Genomic DNA, 20,564 nt, shown 5'->3' with positions numbered 1-20,564 from the left:
AGGATCCAGGAAAAGAAAGGGTGGTAGGGAACAGAGGAAGATTTAGATCTGAGAAAATTTGCAAGATCCTATCCACCACAGAGTAGCAGAACAGCAGGAAAGCAAAAAAAAAAAAAAGGCCCTACGAAGTTGGACAAAATTCAGAGTCTGCGTATGTGTGCCTGCAAACAGTTAATTTCCTCTTCAGAGGTGTTATTAGTCATCCATGCACTTGTGTAATCTGCCTGGAACAAGATCACTCACCTTTATTGGACACACTTGTGTTATCCCCCTGATATAGTACAAATGAACCACACAAAGAGAACAAGCACACAGGCACAAATGCTCACCCGCAACGCACCCGAAGGCTTCAAAAGAATCTGCAATCATAAAAGCTTGAAAGGGTGCAATCATTCCTCAATTCAGCGGCATCAGCAACCCATCGCTCGCTCCCATCCGTCCTCGCCCCTCGTCTGTTAGTTTCCTAGTTACTGGGACTTATATGCGGTGTAACAGAACTATGTGTAATCTTTGTTTATATTAGGTCTGCTCTTGAAAGCTGTAGCTGTCACAAACTGATTACCTTTACTGCTTAACTTGCCTTTTACTCTAATCTCATAAAGCTCAAACTGTGCTGTGTACCCATAGTTACTTTGCTCACTTTAGTTCTGCTTTAGAAACTAACTTTGGAATTGTGGGGAGGAAACAATCAATATTTTGTTTAATATTTAGTCTGCATTATTATTTTAATAGAGATTTACAAAGAAATTAAAATTCAGATGTTTTTAGACTTCAACAAAGGGAACTACATGCTGAAGAAACTAAAGTGGGTATATTTAAATAACAGAAAATCCAGTGTTAAATATAGCTGTGTTCGGGAATCATAACTGCATAAGCAAAGCCACTTAAAGACGTTCTCACTACAGTCAATAGTTGTTTGCTTCCAACACCCACCGTAGCTGCCTAACAGCTAATGCTAAATAAATTGTCTTTTAGTTGAATGTTTGCAGCTTCCTTGTTCCACATTCAATTTCCACCAATATGCAGTTTTTTTTTATGAGGAAAGTATTTACAGGTTGATTTCCATGAAGTTTTAAACTAAAGTTTAAATGGGCTTTTTGCACGAGACTAAAATGTTCTATTTCCTTCTGATCGGTTTAGAGAGCCTTCTTCCATACAGTTGATTGTGACATTTTTAAACGTACTTTTTTGTCTTTCACCCATAAAGTCTGAATTTGTAGAGCATCCAACTAATAATATAATCTTAGCTGTGGATCTCTGAAACCCTTCCAGATTTTCCATGGATCTCTTGTCTGTGTCTCTGATAAATGCTCTTCTAATAAAGCCAGACAGTTTAACAAACAAGTCTTGGCATATTTGCAGTTGGTGAAGTTTGAAGTTGTTCTCAACATCATTACTGATTTGTCAACTGTGTTCCTTTGACTTCATGATGCTGTATGTCCACTAATGTTTCCTAGCAGAAGGCAGTTGGCTACATTAGATTTTATTAGGGGTGTCAGGATAAAGAAATACTTTAATGTAAAAATTTTTTTGAAACAACCCGTTTTCTTTCACACAATACAGAGTTCCTTTGTGTTCTCCAGTAACCCCAGTAAAACACAGCGAAACACACTTCAACAAAACATGAAGCAGCAATTAACATTTTTGCAAAATTGGGAAATAAAATTAATTAAAATCAGTCATCTTACAGCCTCTCATTAAGGTAGCACTTGAAGAGCTTAATGTTTCCTGAAAAGTTTGCAAACTAGTACTGCAGTCTTTTTCAGTGCAACTTGTCAGATTACACTGTGATCACTTTTTGAAGCTGTCTTTGAGCTGCTTTTCTGGACAGATGGGAGAATGAGGTAACTCAACAATGTTGCAAATCCTGTTACTGTATGTATGCATGGTTTTCAATTGTGTCTGTACTTTAAATGTCAAGAGTGAATGCTCCATATACCTCTTTTATCTGCCAGCTGGGAGAGAAAACGTTTAATACTTGAGGTGACATTTACCATGAACGAAGAGCGGCTCGATAGGCACTCAGATGGAAGGACACATAACTGACAAGTACTTTTAGAGCTCTAAAGAGAAAAGTGGATACAAATCAGAAAATGGAAGGAATCTGCAACATTGGAAAAAGGTAAAAGTGGTAGAAAAAAAAAACACCTCAGGGAATGGGAGGTTTTGTGATGGGAAAGACAAAAAGTGAAAGGATAATAGATGATCAAATACTACTAATCTGTCCATCGAAGATTCTTCTTACGCATTCATCCCTTTAGAGAATTTGTGTTAAGTCAGGGCAAAAAGGTGGACTCCTTGCTGTAAGCTTCAGAAAATGCAGTAAAAAGCACAAAGTTCAACCCAACTTGCATTAGTCCCACCATACTTCAGTAAATAAGTGATAGGAACTTAAACTTTAAAGAGAAAACAGAGGCCGCAGCCAGAGCAAGGTTACAGTCGAGTTGCCATGGGATTTGCAAAACACATTCTTTCTTTCATAAATCTATCCAGCACATTTCTTCTAGTAAATTAAAATGTCTTCAGATATCTTTATTTTTCTTTAAGCTATTCCCATTAAAATAACTTAACTTGTCCTACTTAGGCCAAAGAGTCAGCTCAAATTGTGTTCAGTATGGCAGGAACATGGGGACAGGAGAGAGCAGGGCATGTATGTCGAGTGGTGGGCATATTTTAAATGTGTCACAGGGTAGTTCAGTTGTCCAGTGCATGATTAACTCCGAGAAAACAAGTTAGCCCTATTGAGTTGAGAGGAGAAAGAGAGTGGGGGATGAAGGCAGCGATGGGTGGTGAGATCGGCACAGGGGCTCCTACGGCCTTGCAGTGTGATGGACGGGGAATTAAATTTTGATTGCCTGCTGAGTGATCGTTTGGTCAGGCCTTGCGACAAATCCTAGATTTATGACTTCGGCTAGAAAGTGGTGCAGTTGGTCGATGCTCCTGGCTTCCTGTTGTCGCCTCCAAACAAAAGCAGTCTCATTATTTTTGATGAGTATTCAGTAGTTATTCTCGTTTTCTTTTGTATTTGAATGCAATATGCTGCAGATTAAACAGGGCTGAGCTGTTTTTTATTCTTAATTGAAGCTATGCAATGTATTAAATGCATTCAGATTTGATTTATAATCAAAACTCTGTTTAATTAAAAATAAATGCAATACTTAGCATGCAGTGTGTAAAGCTGCTGTCACACTGTTTCTTGTCATTTATATTGGAGTCACTAAAAATGCTTTATACATGGATCTAAAAAGGAGGAAAAATGATCATTTTGTGAATCATGTGGTCCTGTCACATTTTTGAAGTATGTTTTGATTGTATTGCACAACAATTTTGTATACTTCATGTGTACTGGGTTGAAGGATGCCAATGTCACATTTTTAACCACAGCGCTAGACTATTTTAATCAGGGTGTCCCAAATGTTATTCAGTCCCTAGCTTATTGTTTATTAAATTTGGGTTCAAAGCAACAGTGTAAATTATTTACCCATGAGATTATCATTATTGTATCTACACTGGAGCTGAAAAAAATGCCTGACTTTGCAGGAATCATGGCAAACAGCTTGAAAAATTTATCTCAGTGGCCAATGTTTAGAAAGAAAGTTTGAAATTCTGAAAACTGTAATGCATGCCTACTCAGCAACATCTTTACATTTTGAATCTATGAATAAAACAAGATGTTTCTGATGCATGGGCATTCAAATGTTAACATTACACTTTGTTACATCCAGTGTTACTGGAATCATAAAAGCAGCTTTGACAAAGTGAAGTTAGAAAAAGGTATTTCACTATAAAATAAAGATAAATAGTATTAATTTGCTGATGAAGCGCTACCACTTAAGATATCCTCTCCAACCTGCAAGTATCCCCTTTAATTAGCTCTACTCTAGTCTGTGTAGTTTTTTTTTTATTTGTGGCCTTGTGCTCTGGACAGAGAAGCTCAAGTGCAGACTATAGATGAAAAAAGCATGAAATAACATGCTCATTTCTGAAATTAGCAATGGCTTAAACTGCTCAGAATATTCTCCTAGGTAGCCTCCAGTCAGGAAAGTTTCAACTACACTGCTGTACAGTTGTTAAAAAAACAAGGCTTAATCTGAAAACCAGGACCCCATAAAGAAGTGAAACAGACAAAGAGCAGGCGGAGCAACTAGTCTATATTTACACGCTTAGGGCCAGCTGACGAGACACAGGTGAAGCTGAGGAATGCAGAAAAAGCAATTCAAATGAAATAAAAAGACACAAAGGGAGCAGGAAAACAATGGAGACACACAAACAGTGGTTTTTATCTTGCAAACTAACGCTTTACTCAGCTTTCCTTTGGAGGCAGCTGGAGTCTCACTAGAACCACAATCACAACATGCTTACTGGGCAGTTGTTTGATTAGTGGTCCTCAATGGCAGGAATGTTCTGATTTTGAAAAACAGCCAACAATGATGACTGTTTAAGACAGGGGTCAGCGATTCCAGTCCCTGGGTGCCACTGTCCTGCAACTTTTGGAAGCATATCTTCTCCAACACTCCTGAATCAAATTAATAGTTCATGACCAGGCCCTTGTAAAACTTGATAATATGCCAAGTCTTCAGTTTTAGCCTCTTGATTCAGGTTTATTGGAGTAGGGAGGCATTAAACGCTGCAGGACAGTGGCACTTCAGAAACTTGTATGAGAGATAATCATCAATCAGAGAAAACACAAATGCTAGTGTCGATGCCCATCTCACTCTGTTTCTAAGAGGAATCAGTTTTGCACAACTAATGATTGGTTAACAGTGAGATCTAAAGAGCTTTCTAGGAACAATGGTTGGGCAAGTTTGATCTCATTGTTAATGGAGCATCTGTGGGATGTGCCTCACAACTTACAGGAGTTGAAGGATCTACTGTAGGCATCATGGTGTCATATATAGTATAAGATCAAGGGTTTACTGAGGTCCATGCATTGATAGGTTAGGTTATTTTTGGCAGCAGAGGACGATCAACATACTGATAGCAAATAATCACAATTTCAAACCTGATTAGTATATTGCTACAGAAGCACATACAGCAGAACATATTTCATACAGTAGATGAAAAGCGCAAATACTGACAAAAAGTAAAACATTTAAAATCTGTGTTACTTTTCTTCAGCTTGGGTTTTGTGAAGCTATGGTTTATCAATTAAATCAACTATTAAATATTCATTAATCCGTCTCAATAAAGTTTGTTTACATTAGTACTTCATCCATTCACTCATATCATAGTTTTTTTAAGTGCTGTGGGGTCCTCTGGAAGAGTTATACAACTACAGACCATTTACCATTCATCAAGTATTTTTTGGGAAAGTGCGACTCCTTTCCAAAACATTTTCCACAAACAACTTTCCAGATGTTTCTGTGCAACACATTAGCTGGCCAGAGAAGGTAGCTTCCTCCTCAAATGACCTAAAAACTGTTTACACTGTCATCGCCGTCTGTCCTCAAAAATCCTTAAGAGCCTCTTAAGAAGCCATGAAGACGAAAAGTGAGGAGGCCCCTGGAGAGTGAAGAAACTGAGACATCTGCCTCTCACATCCTTGCTTGGAGATGCAACAAAGAAATGTAAATGAGAAGAGCAAGAAAATCTGTTCACAATATAAAAGAACTCAAAAGGAAAGTTGTGTTTTTTTTGTTGTGCTCTTTTCAACTTTGTGACTTTTCAACTCATTTGACCTGGAAACGTTTCTCTTTTTGCTTTTGTGAATGATCCTCCAGTTCCTCACCCCAAAGAGATGAGGACACCTGCAGCTTCCATAGGAAACACAGGCGTACACTGCATGGTGGTCTTCTATCAAGTGGCATGACATATAAATGGCACATTTCCATTGGTACGCATTTTTGTCACTTAAGAATGATGCTGTGGGACAGAGAATTTAATAATTTGACAGTTCTGGTTTCTCCATCTGCAGATCTCTCCTCACTCACACACAAGCCTTTTTCAGGCATGAACACCAGGGACTTGCAGAGTATTTGCAGAAGAAAAAGAGAATTTCTGTCTTCTCTACAGTAGGTAGTTCCATATGCAGTCAATAAAACGAGATTCTCTGCTGGAGATGCATTCCCACAATTCTTGAGTGGCATCTGGGATAAGTTCACAAGAAGCTGTTGGGGTTTATTTACTATTTGTTGAGAATGGCAGCTGAGGCTCCCCAATGATTTTTGTCTTATGGCGCCATCAACATCACATAAATCTGGGCAAATTTACAATATCAGTAGGTTAGGGGAAGGCAACATTAGAACAGGGGAAACAGTGTGAAGCAGCAACTCCTATCAGCATGCACACTCACTCCTTCAATCCTCCTGAGGATTTTCAGCTGTATTCACCCATAGTCTTACTTGTTCAAATTCCAGGCTTCTCGCTTGGTAGTGCGCCATCCAATTTAACTGCAAGATGTCCAGAATGAATTCCTGGGAACTTGTGTTCATATATGCAGCACGCTTGGAGCCTGTCACAAAAATTTTAGCTTTGCTTTGGATGTTTGATAATGGTTTTATTTAAGCTACTGTCACACTGATTCTTACTTTAGTATTTATGCTGGAGTGACTAAAATCCATCTTATGCTGTGAGAAAAGAAAGAGCATGTTGTGGTGCATCTTTTCAAGTCTAATGTTTGTGTCTTAATGCGACTCCATTTTGTAGTCGCATTATAATCCGATATAATGCAGATATATCGGGATACAGTTGATAGTTTTATGTGAGAACATGGTTTGTTATTTTTGCTTTAGTGTTAGTCTGAAAGGTTTCATCCATATTTCAGAATCTGGAGATAAAAGTTAAATTAAAAAACAGAATATACGTGTTCCCATGTGTACAAATCAGTATTAGCTAAATTAATCAGAGTTAGTCAAAGTAAATCACCTGGAAATGAGTTGAACTTTTGGAATCCAGACACAGTACATGCATAGGATAGTATGAGATAGAGCAATGTTACTGTTGGATCATTGCTGGAACAGTTATATATTACTTGTGTCTGTTGTGAAGCAAAACCTTTTCTGTAAACCACATTTAGCACTAACAACACTGACGTGGCTTGTTCATGCTGGAAGAACTTTCTGGTATGTCTATAAAATCTGTGGCAACCTGTCTTAGCTGGTGATTTTAGCCATTTTTTATGTGCTATTATTAATAAAGTATTTGAAATGATATGGTTCAACAGATCTATATCTGTTGAACCATATGACATATTGACGTAGTAAGCCTTCTTACTACGTCAAAAGTAAGAAGGCTTTTTGACTTGTATCTAGATGCTAGAATCTTTTTTTTTAAGATTGTAGCATTGTATTTTTACCTTAGTCATTAAAACCAACATTATGTTGCATGTCTCCATGTCATTTCTTTATTTCTTTTTTCTTTAAAAAAAAAAAGTATGTTCACCAAACTTCTGGCTATGGTCATTGAATGCACTTACTTTGATCAAATTCCTAATTGACTTTATAAATAATCACACCCACACAGACACACAAACCCGACTAGACAGTTGTAAATAGACCAGAACACTGACTAGAGGATGCATGAAGATAGATACAGATTCATCAGATGAAGAAAAGGGTTGGGCAGACCGCAGAGGCGTATTACAGGCAGCCAAGGGAGATGCATTAGGGCTGCAAATATCAGCTCATTAACACTCTGCTATCCTGCTTGGCACTCCGTGTCTGAGTGCATGCATGAGTATGCCTGCCACAGACATCTTCAGGTTATTACAGTAACGAGCAATTTGGCCTGTGGGTCAACTGTCACTAGCTTCAAAAGAATAGCACAAAACCCTGCTGCTCTGCCAGAGTCTTGTGCTGTCACAGCCTCTAAACTTGCGTGAATAAATGTGTCTGACAGAAAGTATCAGAGGAACGCTTTAGAGGCAGGTGGGGGTGAAACAGTAAATGTGCTTGGAGACGGTTTTGTCGTCACTTCAGTTGGAGTTGTTTCTATTCATTACAGTGCTGAAGGTGGAGATAATTAAAGACTTAATTGAGCTTGATAAACAGTTCTGAATAGTTTATTGAATTGTTCTCAGAAGGCGTAGTGGTAATTAGAAGTTCTGTGAATTGACAAATGTCTCTTGTTTACAGGTTGTGTTTGTCAGACTCTTCTCATATTCTTCCTCATTCCTTTCAGCTCAGTCTTGATTTACAAGATAATGAAAGAAAAATTTTTCTATCCAAAGCGATGTGACGTTATGCTGTTAGTCAAAATGTCACCTGCTAAAGTGCCTGGTTCTGGGACTGAATTTTTTGAACGGTAATGATACATGAACAGGTATGCAACCAGTGCCTATGCATCAGTTAAATGGGTTCAGTATATTCCATTTATTTAACAGCCAACTATTACAACAGCTCCCTGTAAATAGCTTGTATTCCAGCAGGCATTTGAATAAAAAGCTTCTAGGTGTCACTGCGTCCTCACCATTTGGAAACTAACAATGAGTCTAACAGCCCACCAACAGATTATTGTTAATGTGTCGAAGGAAACATTAACAATGAAAGCATTAATACTACAAAAATAAATGGTTTGGGAGGAGCAAGCTTTTCATAACTGCTTTTGGTTAGACATTCTTGGTGAATTGACATTTAAATTGGTAGCTGTGCATTAAAGTATGTTTACACAGATTCTCTTCTTCTACATCTATGCCAACACTCATAGATGTTGGCAGAGACCAAATCCATACCATTCAGGACTTATGTTCTTGAATTATAATTGAACAAGTGGCAGTTAATTGTGCACCACTAAAGTACGTGAACGTGAACAGGTACGTCTTTGCAACACCTAGCATTTCTGCAGCACTTGGATTGGTAATAAAAATGTGCAAACAGAATTATACTTTAAATCTGACATTGTACAAGGAGATTGTGAATCTGACGTAACGTGTTCTTGTGATTTGATGCCAGATTTATTGCATTCAACACCTAAATAGCTTTCAAAAACCAGCAACAGGTATGTTTGATTTATAGAAAGGAAATATTTGTATCTAAGTGAAGCCTGTATCATTAATCAGCTGGAGAAAAGGGAAGGGAGCATTTTAGGAAAAGACAAGGATAAAGCTTGAAGCTGAAGTTGACCGACACACTTCGAAGTCCAGCCCAAGGACCTTTTTATCTGGCCCTACTTATATTTAACAACAGTAATTTTGCATCACAATTCTTGCCATATGACATAAAAAGAATAATAAATATTCATAAAAAAATATTTGAAGCAATGGTTAATAAGAGTTTCAAACTTCTACTTTTATAACTTCTTGCCGTACCTGGCTGTGCTCCAATGTTAATGCTGGCTTGTGGAACAACAAGCAGTGTTTTATTCCTGTTCTCTGGAACAACAGAGTGACTAACAAACTGCAGGCCCCTCTTAGGTGTTAATGAGCACTATTAAGGGCATTGGCGACAAGCTTTTATGAAAAAAATATCTAAATAAAGTATACTTAAATCATATATTTAACTCTTAGATTGATACCAAATCCACTTCAGGGTCTACAGAGAGACATTGCAACTGCAATTTATTCTAAGAATAGTTTCTTCAAAAGTTGCAATGTTCATAAAGATCCCACTGTTTTCTTTTCTACCCTCTGTTTTAGGAGTTTTATTCAGTGGAAGTTTCTATATTTGAGCAGAGAGAATTTGTAACCATTGGCTGTGTTCTTCCAAACTCTCGATCTGCATTGATTATGCATGCATGAGTGTTGTTCTGTCCTATTTTTCACTAGTTCTGCTCTGTTTTGAATTTAACAGTGAACCAAGAATGCAATTAAAACTCATGTTTGGGTGCTGTTAACAATTATACCATCTGATCAGTTACATCCCTGAATGTCCAAGCCAGAATATTTAATAAGCCTGGAGAGGCGCAAATTCACATCCTTCTAAAAAATAGTTGTACTCACCACTTCTCTCTGAATATCTTTTTACTTGTAATGATGCTCTAATGAGATTCTGTGTTTATCTAGAAATATCTTATCATGTAATTGGTGTAAATGTTGTTTTCTATTTGTCCTCCCTGCTCTCTTCATCAAATAAAACTGCTTCGCTCTTCTCAAGTCACATCTAATTTGCGTTAGGGAATGGTTTTAATGATCTTTCCCCATTCTGTGTCTCATCCAAACATCATCAAATTAAGGAGGCAAAATGCTCTCAAAATACAGTGCTGCAGTAACTATCTGTCATGTCAGACCCCAGAGCGAATCCTCAGTTTTTCTAAGGTCGGTCCAGCAATCCATGAAAATACTGTTCAATATTTAATTACAGCCAACAAGAGTGTCCAGTGAGATGAGAGAAGCAATTTAACTCAAGAGTAGTTGGCTGGTGGGAGCCATGTTAATTGTTTATTTAGGCTTAATTGATTAAATCATAACAATTTATTCACTCAGTCATGTAGACTGGAAAGGAAAAGGTAACTCAACCCTTTTTTTTCTTACTGATATTGACTCAAAGGAGGAATGTTAAGCACTTTTGTTTTAATATAAAGCCAGGAGTTATTATTCCTTTTTTGTATAACATTATTATACAAAAAAGGAAAAAGGCACAAAAATTGGGGATATTTATACCTTCTTTGTTCCAACATCTTCACATACGTTCATCTTCCTTAAAAACTAGCATGGCATAGCAAAGTGTTTTAATGCTTCTAACATTTTACAAAGCTATATTTAGCTGTCCAATCATTGAGGTTTTTTTTTTTAGCTTGACTGGGATTGTTCTCTAATAACTCCTTTATATTTTATATTCTTTAGAGCTATTTTAAAAAAATCAGAAAATCTGATTGGATCCATTGGAATGTTATGCTATGTAGGGGTCAAAGCAAAAAATTAAATGTAGAGACTATCAACATTTTCAGGAAAGAGGGGAAGTAAGGTTTACATTCCTAAATAAAAACAAAAGGTTACAATCTAAATTGTGTCAGTTTTGTCAATCAGTGTCAGGTACTCTGTTTACATAAATCTATTCCTGTGCTCTCCTGAGGTCTGTTTATTAAAACACTCATTCACCAGGTTCCTTCTTTAAAAAGAAAAACAACCATGACAGAACATAATTATTAGTAATATTTTACATACAGGATTCGGGTTGTAAGGCCTATAGTTACATTCTTACTTTTAAAAGTGGTGAGTTGTGGCATTGATGACATAATGTTAGGTAAATATCCTTTCTCTATTCATAATACAGAATGCTTAAGGCAGAATAGGTTGAAGTTGAGCCAGCAAATTCATAGAGCTTACACATCCTCCCTAACCACAAATACACAGGTGTACCACTTATGCAGCTGTGTGTAATGTTTCCCTAAACCTTCCCCAGTGAACAAAATTGTTAACTGACTTCCCAAAGGTTACATTTAGTTAAATCTGTATTATTATTTTCATATTCCTGTAAAATGTTCAAATGTTACTTGGAAATTGGTGGAGTCAGAGATCTACAGTCATATCTGTCAATAAGAGAAATGGTTGACATTACAGTTCAAAAAACAGTTTATTTGTGATAAATTGCAGTGATTTTCAAACCCGACCCACAAAATAACAGCATATCAAAAGTTATGACCTTTGCTTTCTGTTCTATAAGCAATGTTAGAAATACAGTTGAGTAGAGATGTCATGACAGGACAAACAGCATTACTCTGCTGGATTTTTTTTTCTTCATTGTGTTGAGAATCATATAAACATGCTTTCCCATTTTATTGATTGATTTCTGAGGGAGATCTCAAAACCCACTTTTGTTCCAATTCTGGTCCTGACTTTTGGAACCAGAGATACAGTGAATTAATCATTAAGATTCAACCAACCTTCTAAACAATGTGTTTACCTGTTTTGAGTTGTTGATTTTTCCATTTTCAATCTTGATTTTGAGTTCTTTTTAGGATTTTATTGAACAATTTCATCAATAAAACGGAGTGTCTGCTGTCAGCACCAATGTAAGATATCTACTTTTTGAAAGAAAGGTAAGATGAGTTTCACAACAGGGATAAAATGCACTAGTTAGATAACTCTATAGTCTTCAAATTGTTAAAGTATAAGTATTCATATCTTAACATAAAATCTTAAAAGGACAAAATGCTATTGAAGAGTGTAGCTAAGATTAAATGACATAATTAGATTTTAAAATCTAATTGGTTAAAAGTAAATGGATCAACCATCAGTAAACTGTAATAAAAGAGTGAAAAGGAGGAAATATATTAAATCTTTTTCAGCAGGTGAGGAACACAGTGCTAGAAACATTGAACGAGAGGACGCAGCCGAAGCCAAAGCCACAGAAAGTCCTAACAATGCTGAAAGATAAGACATTAGTATCAAGAGAACAGATGATTGCCACAGCATGGTTTTGCTCAGTGGGGCCCAGGCAGGATCCCGCTCAATGGGGGATCTGAGCAGTGGAAGAACAAAGATGCCAAATTCAGAACTCGAGAGGGAATCTACAAACAGCTGCAATAAATTTCCATCAAATACTTTGATGGATTTGGTCATATCATCACTCTGCGTGCTCAGAGTACAGAGACTGTCTATTTTCAGATAATCAGGATCATTTCAATGATGATGCAGTACTTCAGCCTGGCAACATTTAAACTTTTTCTAAATGATTCTCTGAAACATTGATTGTTGCAAAGCATTTGATGTGTGATTCTGAGCCTGGAAGTATCCCTATTATTAAGGCAATTTTATATCAGTATAGGAAGGATGTATGGATATTACAGCTCTCAAGTATTTCTTTTTTAACAACCTTTTAAATCTTTTTTATTTAGCATGCAAATAAATAAAATAACTGCATCTGACCTAAGAGATACCCATATAGAAACTAGAGATATATTTAGTCAACTTTTGGATTGATGCTAAGACAAGCTTCCTGGATACTTCAGGAGACAGTTGTGGAAATGAAAACCTGCCCTTTAGAATTCAGACTGATATGTTGCAGGCATTTAGCACATATCCTCTCTAAATGTTGATTATCAGCGCATTTGTGTTAACATGGTGAAAGAGCCATGTTCAAGATGCCTCTGGTACAGATGAACCTACTCAGATAAGGAGGCGCATTTATCTCCCAAATAAAGCAAAGGTTTCTGGTTCTGATATGAGCTGGGGCTTTGAGATAAAAGAAGATGGTACTTCATGAGATGAATGACTTCAGTTTTGCCTGGAGGTTTCCCCAAGGACCCCTTTGATAGGCAGAACACATAATACTGTGTATCCTTATCACAAGCCTCTTTTTTTAAGTCCATGGGGTGGAAAGGGATAGGGATTACACCTCATCTTTACTTGTAAGGGCTTAGCGTACAGTGGTGCTTCACAGTTTGCAAACCTTTAAGGATTTACAGGAATATATTTGACCTAAAACATCACCAGTTTTTAAAACACCCAAAAGCAGAAAACAAACCCCCAAAGGACAAAAATGTTATTCACTTTATTTTTATTGTTACTTTTATATTTTAATATTTTTATTTGATTATGGACTGTTTCTGCCACAGCTTAATGACAGTTTAGATTATGCTGAAATCAAGCTATAAAGTTATAATTTGTAAATGTTCCCTAACCTTAGGCAGAAGAGTCTCATTACAGTTCATTTGTGGAAAACGTAAATTAAAACTCAGAATGGTAGAAGGTATGAGCTCCCAGCTTTAGCTAATTTGATCAAATTTAAAAGACTCAAACTGAAATTGCCAACACACTACTTTAGTCCAGTAACTTGTGAGATAAACACTACATTGCCAAAGGTCATCCTTCCAAATCATCGAATTAACATGTTCCTACACCTCCCGTGGCCACACATGCATAACATGCACCACCTACACATGCAGACTGCTTCTACAAATATTTGCAAAAGAATGGCTTGCTCTCTGGGAGTGTCAATGAATCCCAGCATGATACCATGTTAGGTTAGGATACCACCTTTAAAATATTTTCAGTCATAAAGTTTCATTGCAAGTAAATATCCCATCATGACCTGTTAGTGGTATTATAACAAAGTGGGAGAAACTTCATGTGGCCTTGGAATTACAGTATCTCAGGAAAGAAATTATCTCAGGAACAGTGTGTAGAGAGCTTGATGGATGTGTTACCATTGCCGAGCAACTGCATCCAAGCCATACATCTCCAAGTGCAATGCAAAGTGACAGACAGAGGTGTAAAGCACACTGCCACTGGCCTCTAGAGCAGCAATCTATCTGGGAATCCAGTAGATGTGTCTCTGGGCCAACATCATATTAAAGCCTTTGTAATAAAAATGGTAGGTCAAATAAAGTTCATGTATGTGGAAAGGCAAGTGACCCAATGGTTTTTGCAATACATGATCTCTGTAATGTCACTTATAAAAGGATCTAAACATTTATCAATGCATACAAACACTGAAGTACGGGGCTAAATCTCCAGCCATAAAAGGCCTTCTTCCTACATGTTTCAGATAAGTCTCCTGAGTTAAGGGCTGAATTACCTTCTCTATATGTCACCAAAATCTGCAGGGACCACATAATTAACCACTCATTTGATTCAGGTTTGTTAGCACTTAAAACAAGTATGCAGACTCTTACAAACTGGAGTTAGACACCCTTGCCTGATATTTATTTTATAAAATAAGAATGTAAAGACAGCACATGTTGAATATATACAGTTAATTTTAATGATGCAACTTATAATTATTGTAGGTAATAATCACAAATGTTAAAGGAACATCCCCTGGCAACACCGGCATCAAATAAGCAACTGTACTGAGGTGCTAATACTAAGTTGAACAAAATCAGGCACAATAAGTGAAAATTTGTCCTTTGCATGTTTTAAATACTGTCAAAACCTTAGCTAATGACCAACTATGATGTTTTTGTACTTTTCACTGCTGCTGAATTATCTTCATAACCTCTCTAACAGCACAATTAACTTCTCATTTTTACTAAAAATCTTTTAGTTTCTGTGGTGGTGGTTCTATATACTGAACCACCACCACATCCCATGCTATTGAAAGATTACTAATCCTGAAAAATTAAGTAAAATCATACTTAATTTAGTCTAAATTAAGTTAAATAGTGCTAATGCAGTTGCAGTTGTGAAAATTCCCAGAAATACATCAGCGTATTTTTGTCTCTGTGTGTCATTAGTGTCCTGCCAACACTTGCGATGACTGACTGATTATCTCAGTAAAACAAGCAGGAGCCGTTCTTTTACACGTCACCTGAAAATATTAAATGACATGCATCTTTTCAGATACTTTGGTTAGGGTCAGTGATGACTCTTATTCATGTCAGTTTCAGAAATTAAAGTGTCATTTCCTCGACAGACTCCAGATAAGAAAAAAAAAACAAGTAATATTGAAGCAGATTAACATTCAGAAGCCTGCAAAAATAATCAGAAAACATGACACATTCAATGTCCATTCAAGCCTGCAAATATATCAATGTAGCTTAGATGAGAATAGATTTACACTAGTGAGGAAAATTGAGGTCAAGATTAATTTGGCTCTGGCATTTCAGGTTGACAGACTGTGTATTATTGGACAAGCTTCAGTGTGTGTTAGGATGCTCCTACTGCTGATGTAGTTCTATAAATGGGTTTAAGCGCATCAGCGTGCGGGGTAAGGGTTAGAAATCACAAGACGTTTGCGTCTTCAGAGCCAATTAAAGTTTTCATGTTTGATTCCAGTGTACACCAGAAAAATGGTTTTCCAGGGTGCCGCTGACACAAACAAATTACTCTTGAGTGCACACACACATATACACCCCTTTCCGTTTTGATGCCTTCGCACCTTTTTTTTTTTTCACGTGTGTACACTCCTCTCTATATTTCATTGTTAAAAGTAATTATCCTGACAGAATGCAGGGAAGTGAGAGGACGGTGTTAAAGTATATCCCGAGGAAAGGCCAGACCAAAATACATCATATTCACATACTTCTAGAAAGTACACATGGAACCATGTGCATCTACACAAACACATGCATTATTTCTACCTCATCACTGCAGTCTGTCTCCTGTGAAGGCTGCTCTCTGTGATTGGATCATTTCCTGGAAGTGACTTAAGCTTGCAGGTCAGATCAATATCATGGCACACACATACACACTTCAAGAGACAAAGGATCGATATATGTCAGTTCCACCAGGGTTGATTTCAGTCTGAAAGAGTCCTGTCAGTCCACCCCTACTTTTCACCCATTATGTCTATAAGAAACTGACCGACAGCCTGATCCTTGGTAGGATCAAGCTGTCTTTCCCATGATGTGTGCGTATTCGGTTAAAAAGAAATGGATAAACGTGTGGAGGCGTTCTTGTTTGTGGCAGAAAAGGATTTTGTACTTAAGCTTTGTAGCTTTGCAGAATGTAATACCTGAGAATTTAAGGTTTTAGAGTATATTGAACAGAATTGGTGTATTCTGTTCAATTTAATTCAGTTTATTTATACAGCACCAATTCATAACACATCATCTCAAGGCACTTTATTACAAAAGTAATTTGGCTCAATCATATACATTTCAATTAATCCTACTTATCAAACAGTGTTTAAGTTCAGTTCATTATTCAAATTAGCTTAAAACATTTTCTGTCTAAGGAAACCCAGCAGTAGACGGTAGCCAATCGCTTGCATTATGTCATTAAATCTGTAGCAGTTCCTCCTACCATGCATGTATGTAGCGACAGTGGAGAGGAAAACCTCCCTGTTAAAAGCAAGAAACCTCCACAAGGACCTGGCTCTGTACAAGCAGCCATCTGCCATGATTGAGGGTTTAAGAGGACAAAGCAGAATACTCAAAAAAGCAACAGATTGACAGACATAGTAGTTAATTCTATGTTAATGAAAGGTAAAAAGTTTATAGCAGAGAGAGAATATTTAGTTGCTGGCAGCATTATTTCAGTCGATATACTCCAAGAGGAAAGGACCGCAGCCAAAACCGAATGCCAAACCAGTGTAGCTTACATATAAAGAAAAAAAACTGAGAGAAAAAGTAAAGTTTAGCATATGAATTAACAGCAAATAATACAAATTGAAGAGTAGAAGACGGCAGTAGCAGAGTGAAGAAAAGTGATAATTTGGTCTGCTAGCAGCCTAAGCTTATAGCAGCATAGCTAGAGAGATAGCTCAGGATAATCTAACCCCATAGAACAATCTGTGAGCCACACAGAGCACCATCTTTCTGGACTGCAACCACTTCCCTGACAGATTGCATAGATAGAACCATTAAGGTTGCTAAGTCTTGCAGGAATCTCTATGTAATTTAAACATTTTAAAGAACCCACCTTAGGTAAAGGTTTTCCGTAGTATTGATATTTCCAAATCTGTTATGATTTATGGCAAATGAAAGTAAAATAAATAAAAAAAACACTAAATAAAGCCACTTTCTGTCTTCTAGCAAGTTCAGAGAACTTTATCTACTCTATTTGCACAAAATACATAGCGAATATCTGTCCTGTGTTTTGCCTGCAAGACAAAAAATATCTCCAGTTATTCTAGAAATTGATGCTCAGCATATTTTTCATTCTGCAGCTACAAATTGTCAACTCACTGCAGGCTGCCATTACTGACTCTGCCTTAGCTTGAAACTTTAGTAACTTGTCAAATTTAAAAAATATATTTCCATTTATGTCTTTGAAACATCTGATTATATGCATTTTAAGTGCAACAATTTTTTGACTACATACACTTCCAGAGTATTATCAGTCAAAACATGAACAGTCGCAAAAAACAACGGAGTCTGGATTTGCAGGTAGATTGGTGGCCTCAGTCCGATATCCAATCCAAAAATGACCTCAGTATTGAGTCTAAGACTGATATTCAATTGGATCAGCACCATCTATGAATGCAACATCAGCTGTTTTAATTCATCCCCTTCAGGCGTCTGATCAGGTTGAGAAAGAGATTCACAGACTACACAGGACTATATCGTAAACACGAGTTGTTTGAACACTCATACATGCTTCTCTACAAATACACAAACCCGTCTTTCTCAGACATTTTATTCTACAAGGTAACAAGGCTTGCTTCACGTGTACAAAATATTTTTGATACATAACTGTGCCCAGTTTCTGGAGTCTGAACTGGTGTTTACCGAAGTCAATTGGTGCCAAAAGAATCTCTCACTGAATGACCCAAGACTTCACAAACAGAAAAGAAGAGCACCAGGAAGTAAGAAACATGGAAATAGAGCAAATAAAAGGGAGAAGAGAAGTAAAGAAAAAATTAATTGACTGAAAGGAGGAGCATAAAAAAAGACTGGGGAATTTGAGGAGGAAGAGAATGGACAGAGGGAAGGAAAAAGGGCAGTATGAGAGAAAGAAGTGACAACCTCAAATTAAATTCCCATCATGTCAGTGTAGAACAGAATTCAATAGTGTTTATTGGCAGCCCCTAGCCTCAGGGAAATTACATTCTGAAGCAGAGCATGGCATGAATGCACACACACCTCAACACATGCATACACACACAGACACAGCAGTACACAAACAAGTGCACACACCTATTGTACACAGACAGCACTGTGCAAGGTTCTGGGTCCAAGAAGGCCTGCTGGCTGATGCGAGCATGCAGACAGGCAATTTATCCCCTTGGGTCCATATGCCATTTAAACAGCACATGTGTGACTGTGTGTATGTCTCCGTCCTTGTGCTATTCTGCCTACCCGTTTGTGTGCATTGAAACTTTTTTTCTACATATCCAAGATTTTCCCGCTGTACAGAAGTCTAAATTGTACTATTCAGATGGCTATGCTTCCTGTCTATCCAATGTTATTTCCTCCACAGTCGGACTCTCCGTATTTGCCATCACGGTACATACGGAGGTTTAATATTATTGTGGCTGTGTTAAATGTCTACCCCCAGGCTCAAGCTGCCATAAGCATGGGGATTCAGAGTCTTTGTTCAGCCTCCAGCAGTGCCAGTAAAGGCAACTCTCTTTAATAGGATGTCGTTTAACAGTTTTATGCAGAGCTCATGTAGAGGCTATTATTGCTGATGTCTCTGGGATGCAGATTCGCTGTAAATGGATAACAGTCTGCCATTCGCTCCACTTCTCACTCTCTATGCCCCTCTAACCCCTTATGCTCTCATTTTGAATGTTTCTATCTTTCTCCCTCCAGGAGTGCACGGAGAGGGCTTTGGGTTGCTCGGTCGAGGATCTGAAATCACTTTTCTACTGCGAACTGTGTGACAAGCAGTACCTGAGACATCAGGAGTTTGACAACCACATCAACTCCTACGACCACGCGCACAAGCAGGTACAGAAAGATGCACCTGGCACACTTGCACTCGATCTGGCAATATATAGACAAACAAATAGGCGTCATTTTTTATTTCCTAGAGTAGAATTTGGATGTGTTACTATAGCATTTTTACGTGCTGATGGAAAGCTGTGCTATTATTACTATGACAGTCTGCCCAATTGGTTGTTTCCCAGCAGAAAGAGTGTGACAACTGTAGCGCTTCTTTCTCTCTCATCTACTATACAAAGTGTTGCAGAATTTATTCTTAGGATTTATATTTTTTGTATTAATCAAGTAAAAGATTTGCTTTGCTTTGATGAAAGAACTCGAAAATAATTAAGTGTAAAGTAGTTGAGATGCATAATAAAACATAACAGACTTAACAATATTGCCATATTGGAAATATATGTTATAATTGTACTTTATTAAAATATTTTTGACAACTGAAATCTTCAAACCCTAAATAGGGAAAAAAACATTAAGCTATTGCTTTATATAAACATTAATCCCCCTTAGGTCTAAAGCACATCACACTACAATCTTTAGTTTCCATCCCTGCATCTCTTAATTGTTTATAGGTACATTTAGGGCGTCCGTTCTATAGCTGCTTACAAGAAAGGGCAACTCCAACTTTAGCACATTTTTTGCATATATCCCAGTCTTATTTTATGAGCTGGCCCTTTAACTGAGATCCAGCTCTTCACCATCTTTCATAATCACTCTGCTGGTTTGTCCTATTTCCTGCAGAACAAAAAGAGAAAACTTTAGTCTTCTCTTGTGATGAACTTGAGCTGAAAAGAAGAGCTCCAAAGAGTAAACTGTTAAAGTTGAATGAAAAATAGTTCAAACAATTGATAAATAAACTGTTATCAAAACAACTGGAATACAAAAACATAATAATATGTAAAGTTATTAAGCCACAAGTCTATTATACAAGAATATTCCCTTCTTCCCCTCAAGCCTAAATTTTAAAACAACTAATTTCTATGCATCTAGTACACAAGAATGCATATTATTTATTCTTCCATCACTTTATGCTTTCTTGAAAAAAACAAATAAGCATCATTAATAATCATGGCTAAAGCACAGCTTTGTTATTCTGATTTGGACAAGTTGAAGCCATTGGACCACTAGAAAAAGGTTTTCTCCTCCTTCTACATCCACTTCACCTCCAGTTTGGACTAACAAGCTGAAGGTTCTGCTGATAGCCCATTCTCCTAAAGCTATCTCTTGTCATGCCAAGACATATACTTGCACGCTAAAGCGCTCAGACATGCATTTACCCTTGTACACTTGTCCGCAAACACAAGGCGATCTCTCAACCAAGCCAAAGCGCTTCCCACTTCTGAACGCCCACACTGTGCATCATGAAATAAACATTGAGTAGGGGCCTTTCCTCTTCTGTCATTGTTCTTTGGAAATGAATT

The 20,564-nt window shown here is 37.3% G+C and overlaps 1 protein-coding gene across 1 annotated transcript in view; it reads left to right on the top strand.

Moving 5' to 3' along the window:
- Positions 1-20,564, top strand: part of LOC111608208 (G patch domain-containing protein 8-like) — a 52,934-nt gene that overhangs the window by 20,748 nt on the left and 11,622 nt on the right. Inside the window, exon 3 of the mRNA XM_023331644.1 lies at positions 19,015-19,152. Within this exon, the coding sequence (XP_023187412.1) occupies positions 19,015-19,152 (138 nt within the window). The remainder of the gene's footprint in view (positions 1-19,014; positions 19,153-20,564) is intronic.

Source organism: Xiphophorus maculatus, chromosome 3 (assembly GCF_002775205.1).
Source record: "Xiphophorus maculatus strain JP 163 A chromosome 3, X_maculatus-5.0-male, whole genome shotgun sequence".
Taxonomy (NCBI): domain Eukaryota; kingdom Metazoa; phylum Chordata; class Actinopteri; order Cyprinodontiformes; family Poeciliidae; genus Xiphophorus; species Xiphophorus maculatus.
This window is presented reverse-complemented; position numbering and strand designations above follow the sequence as displayed.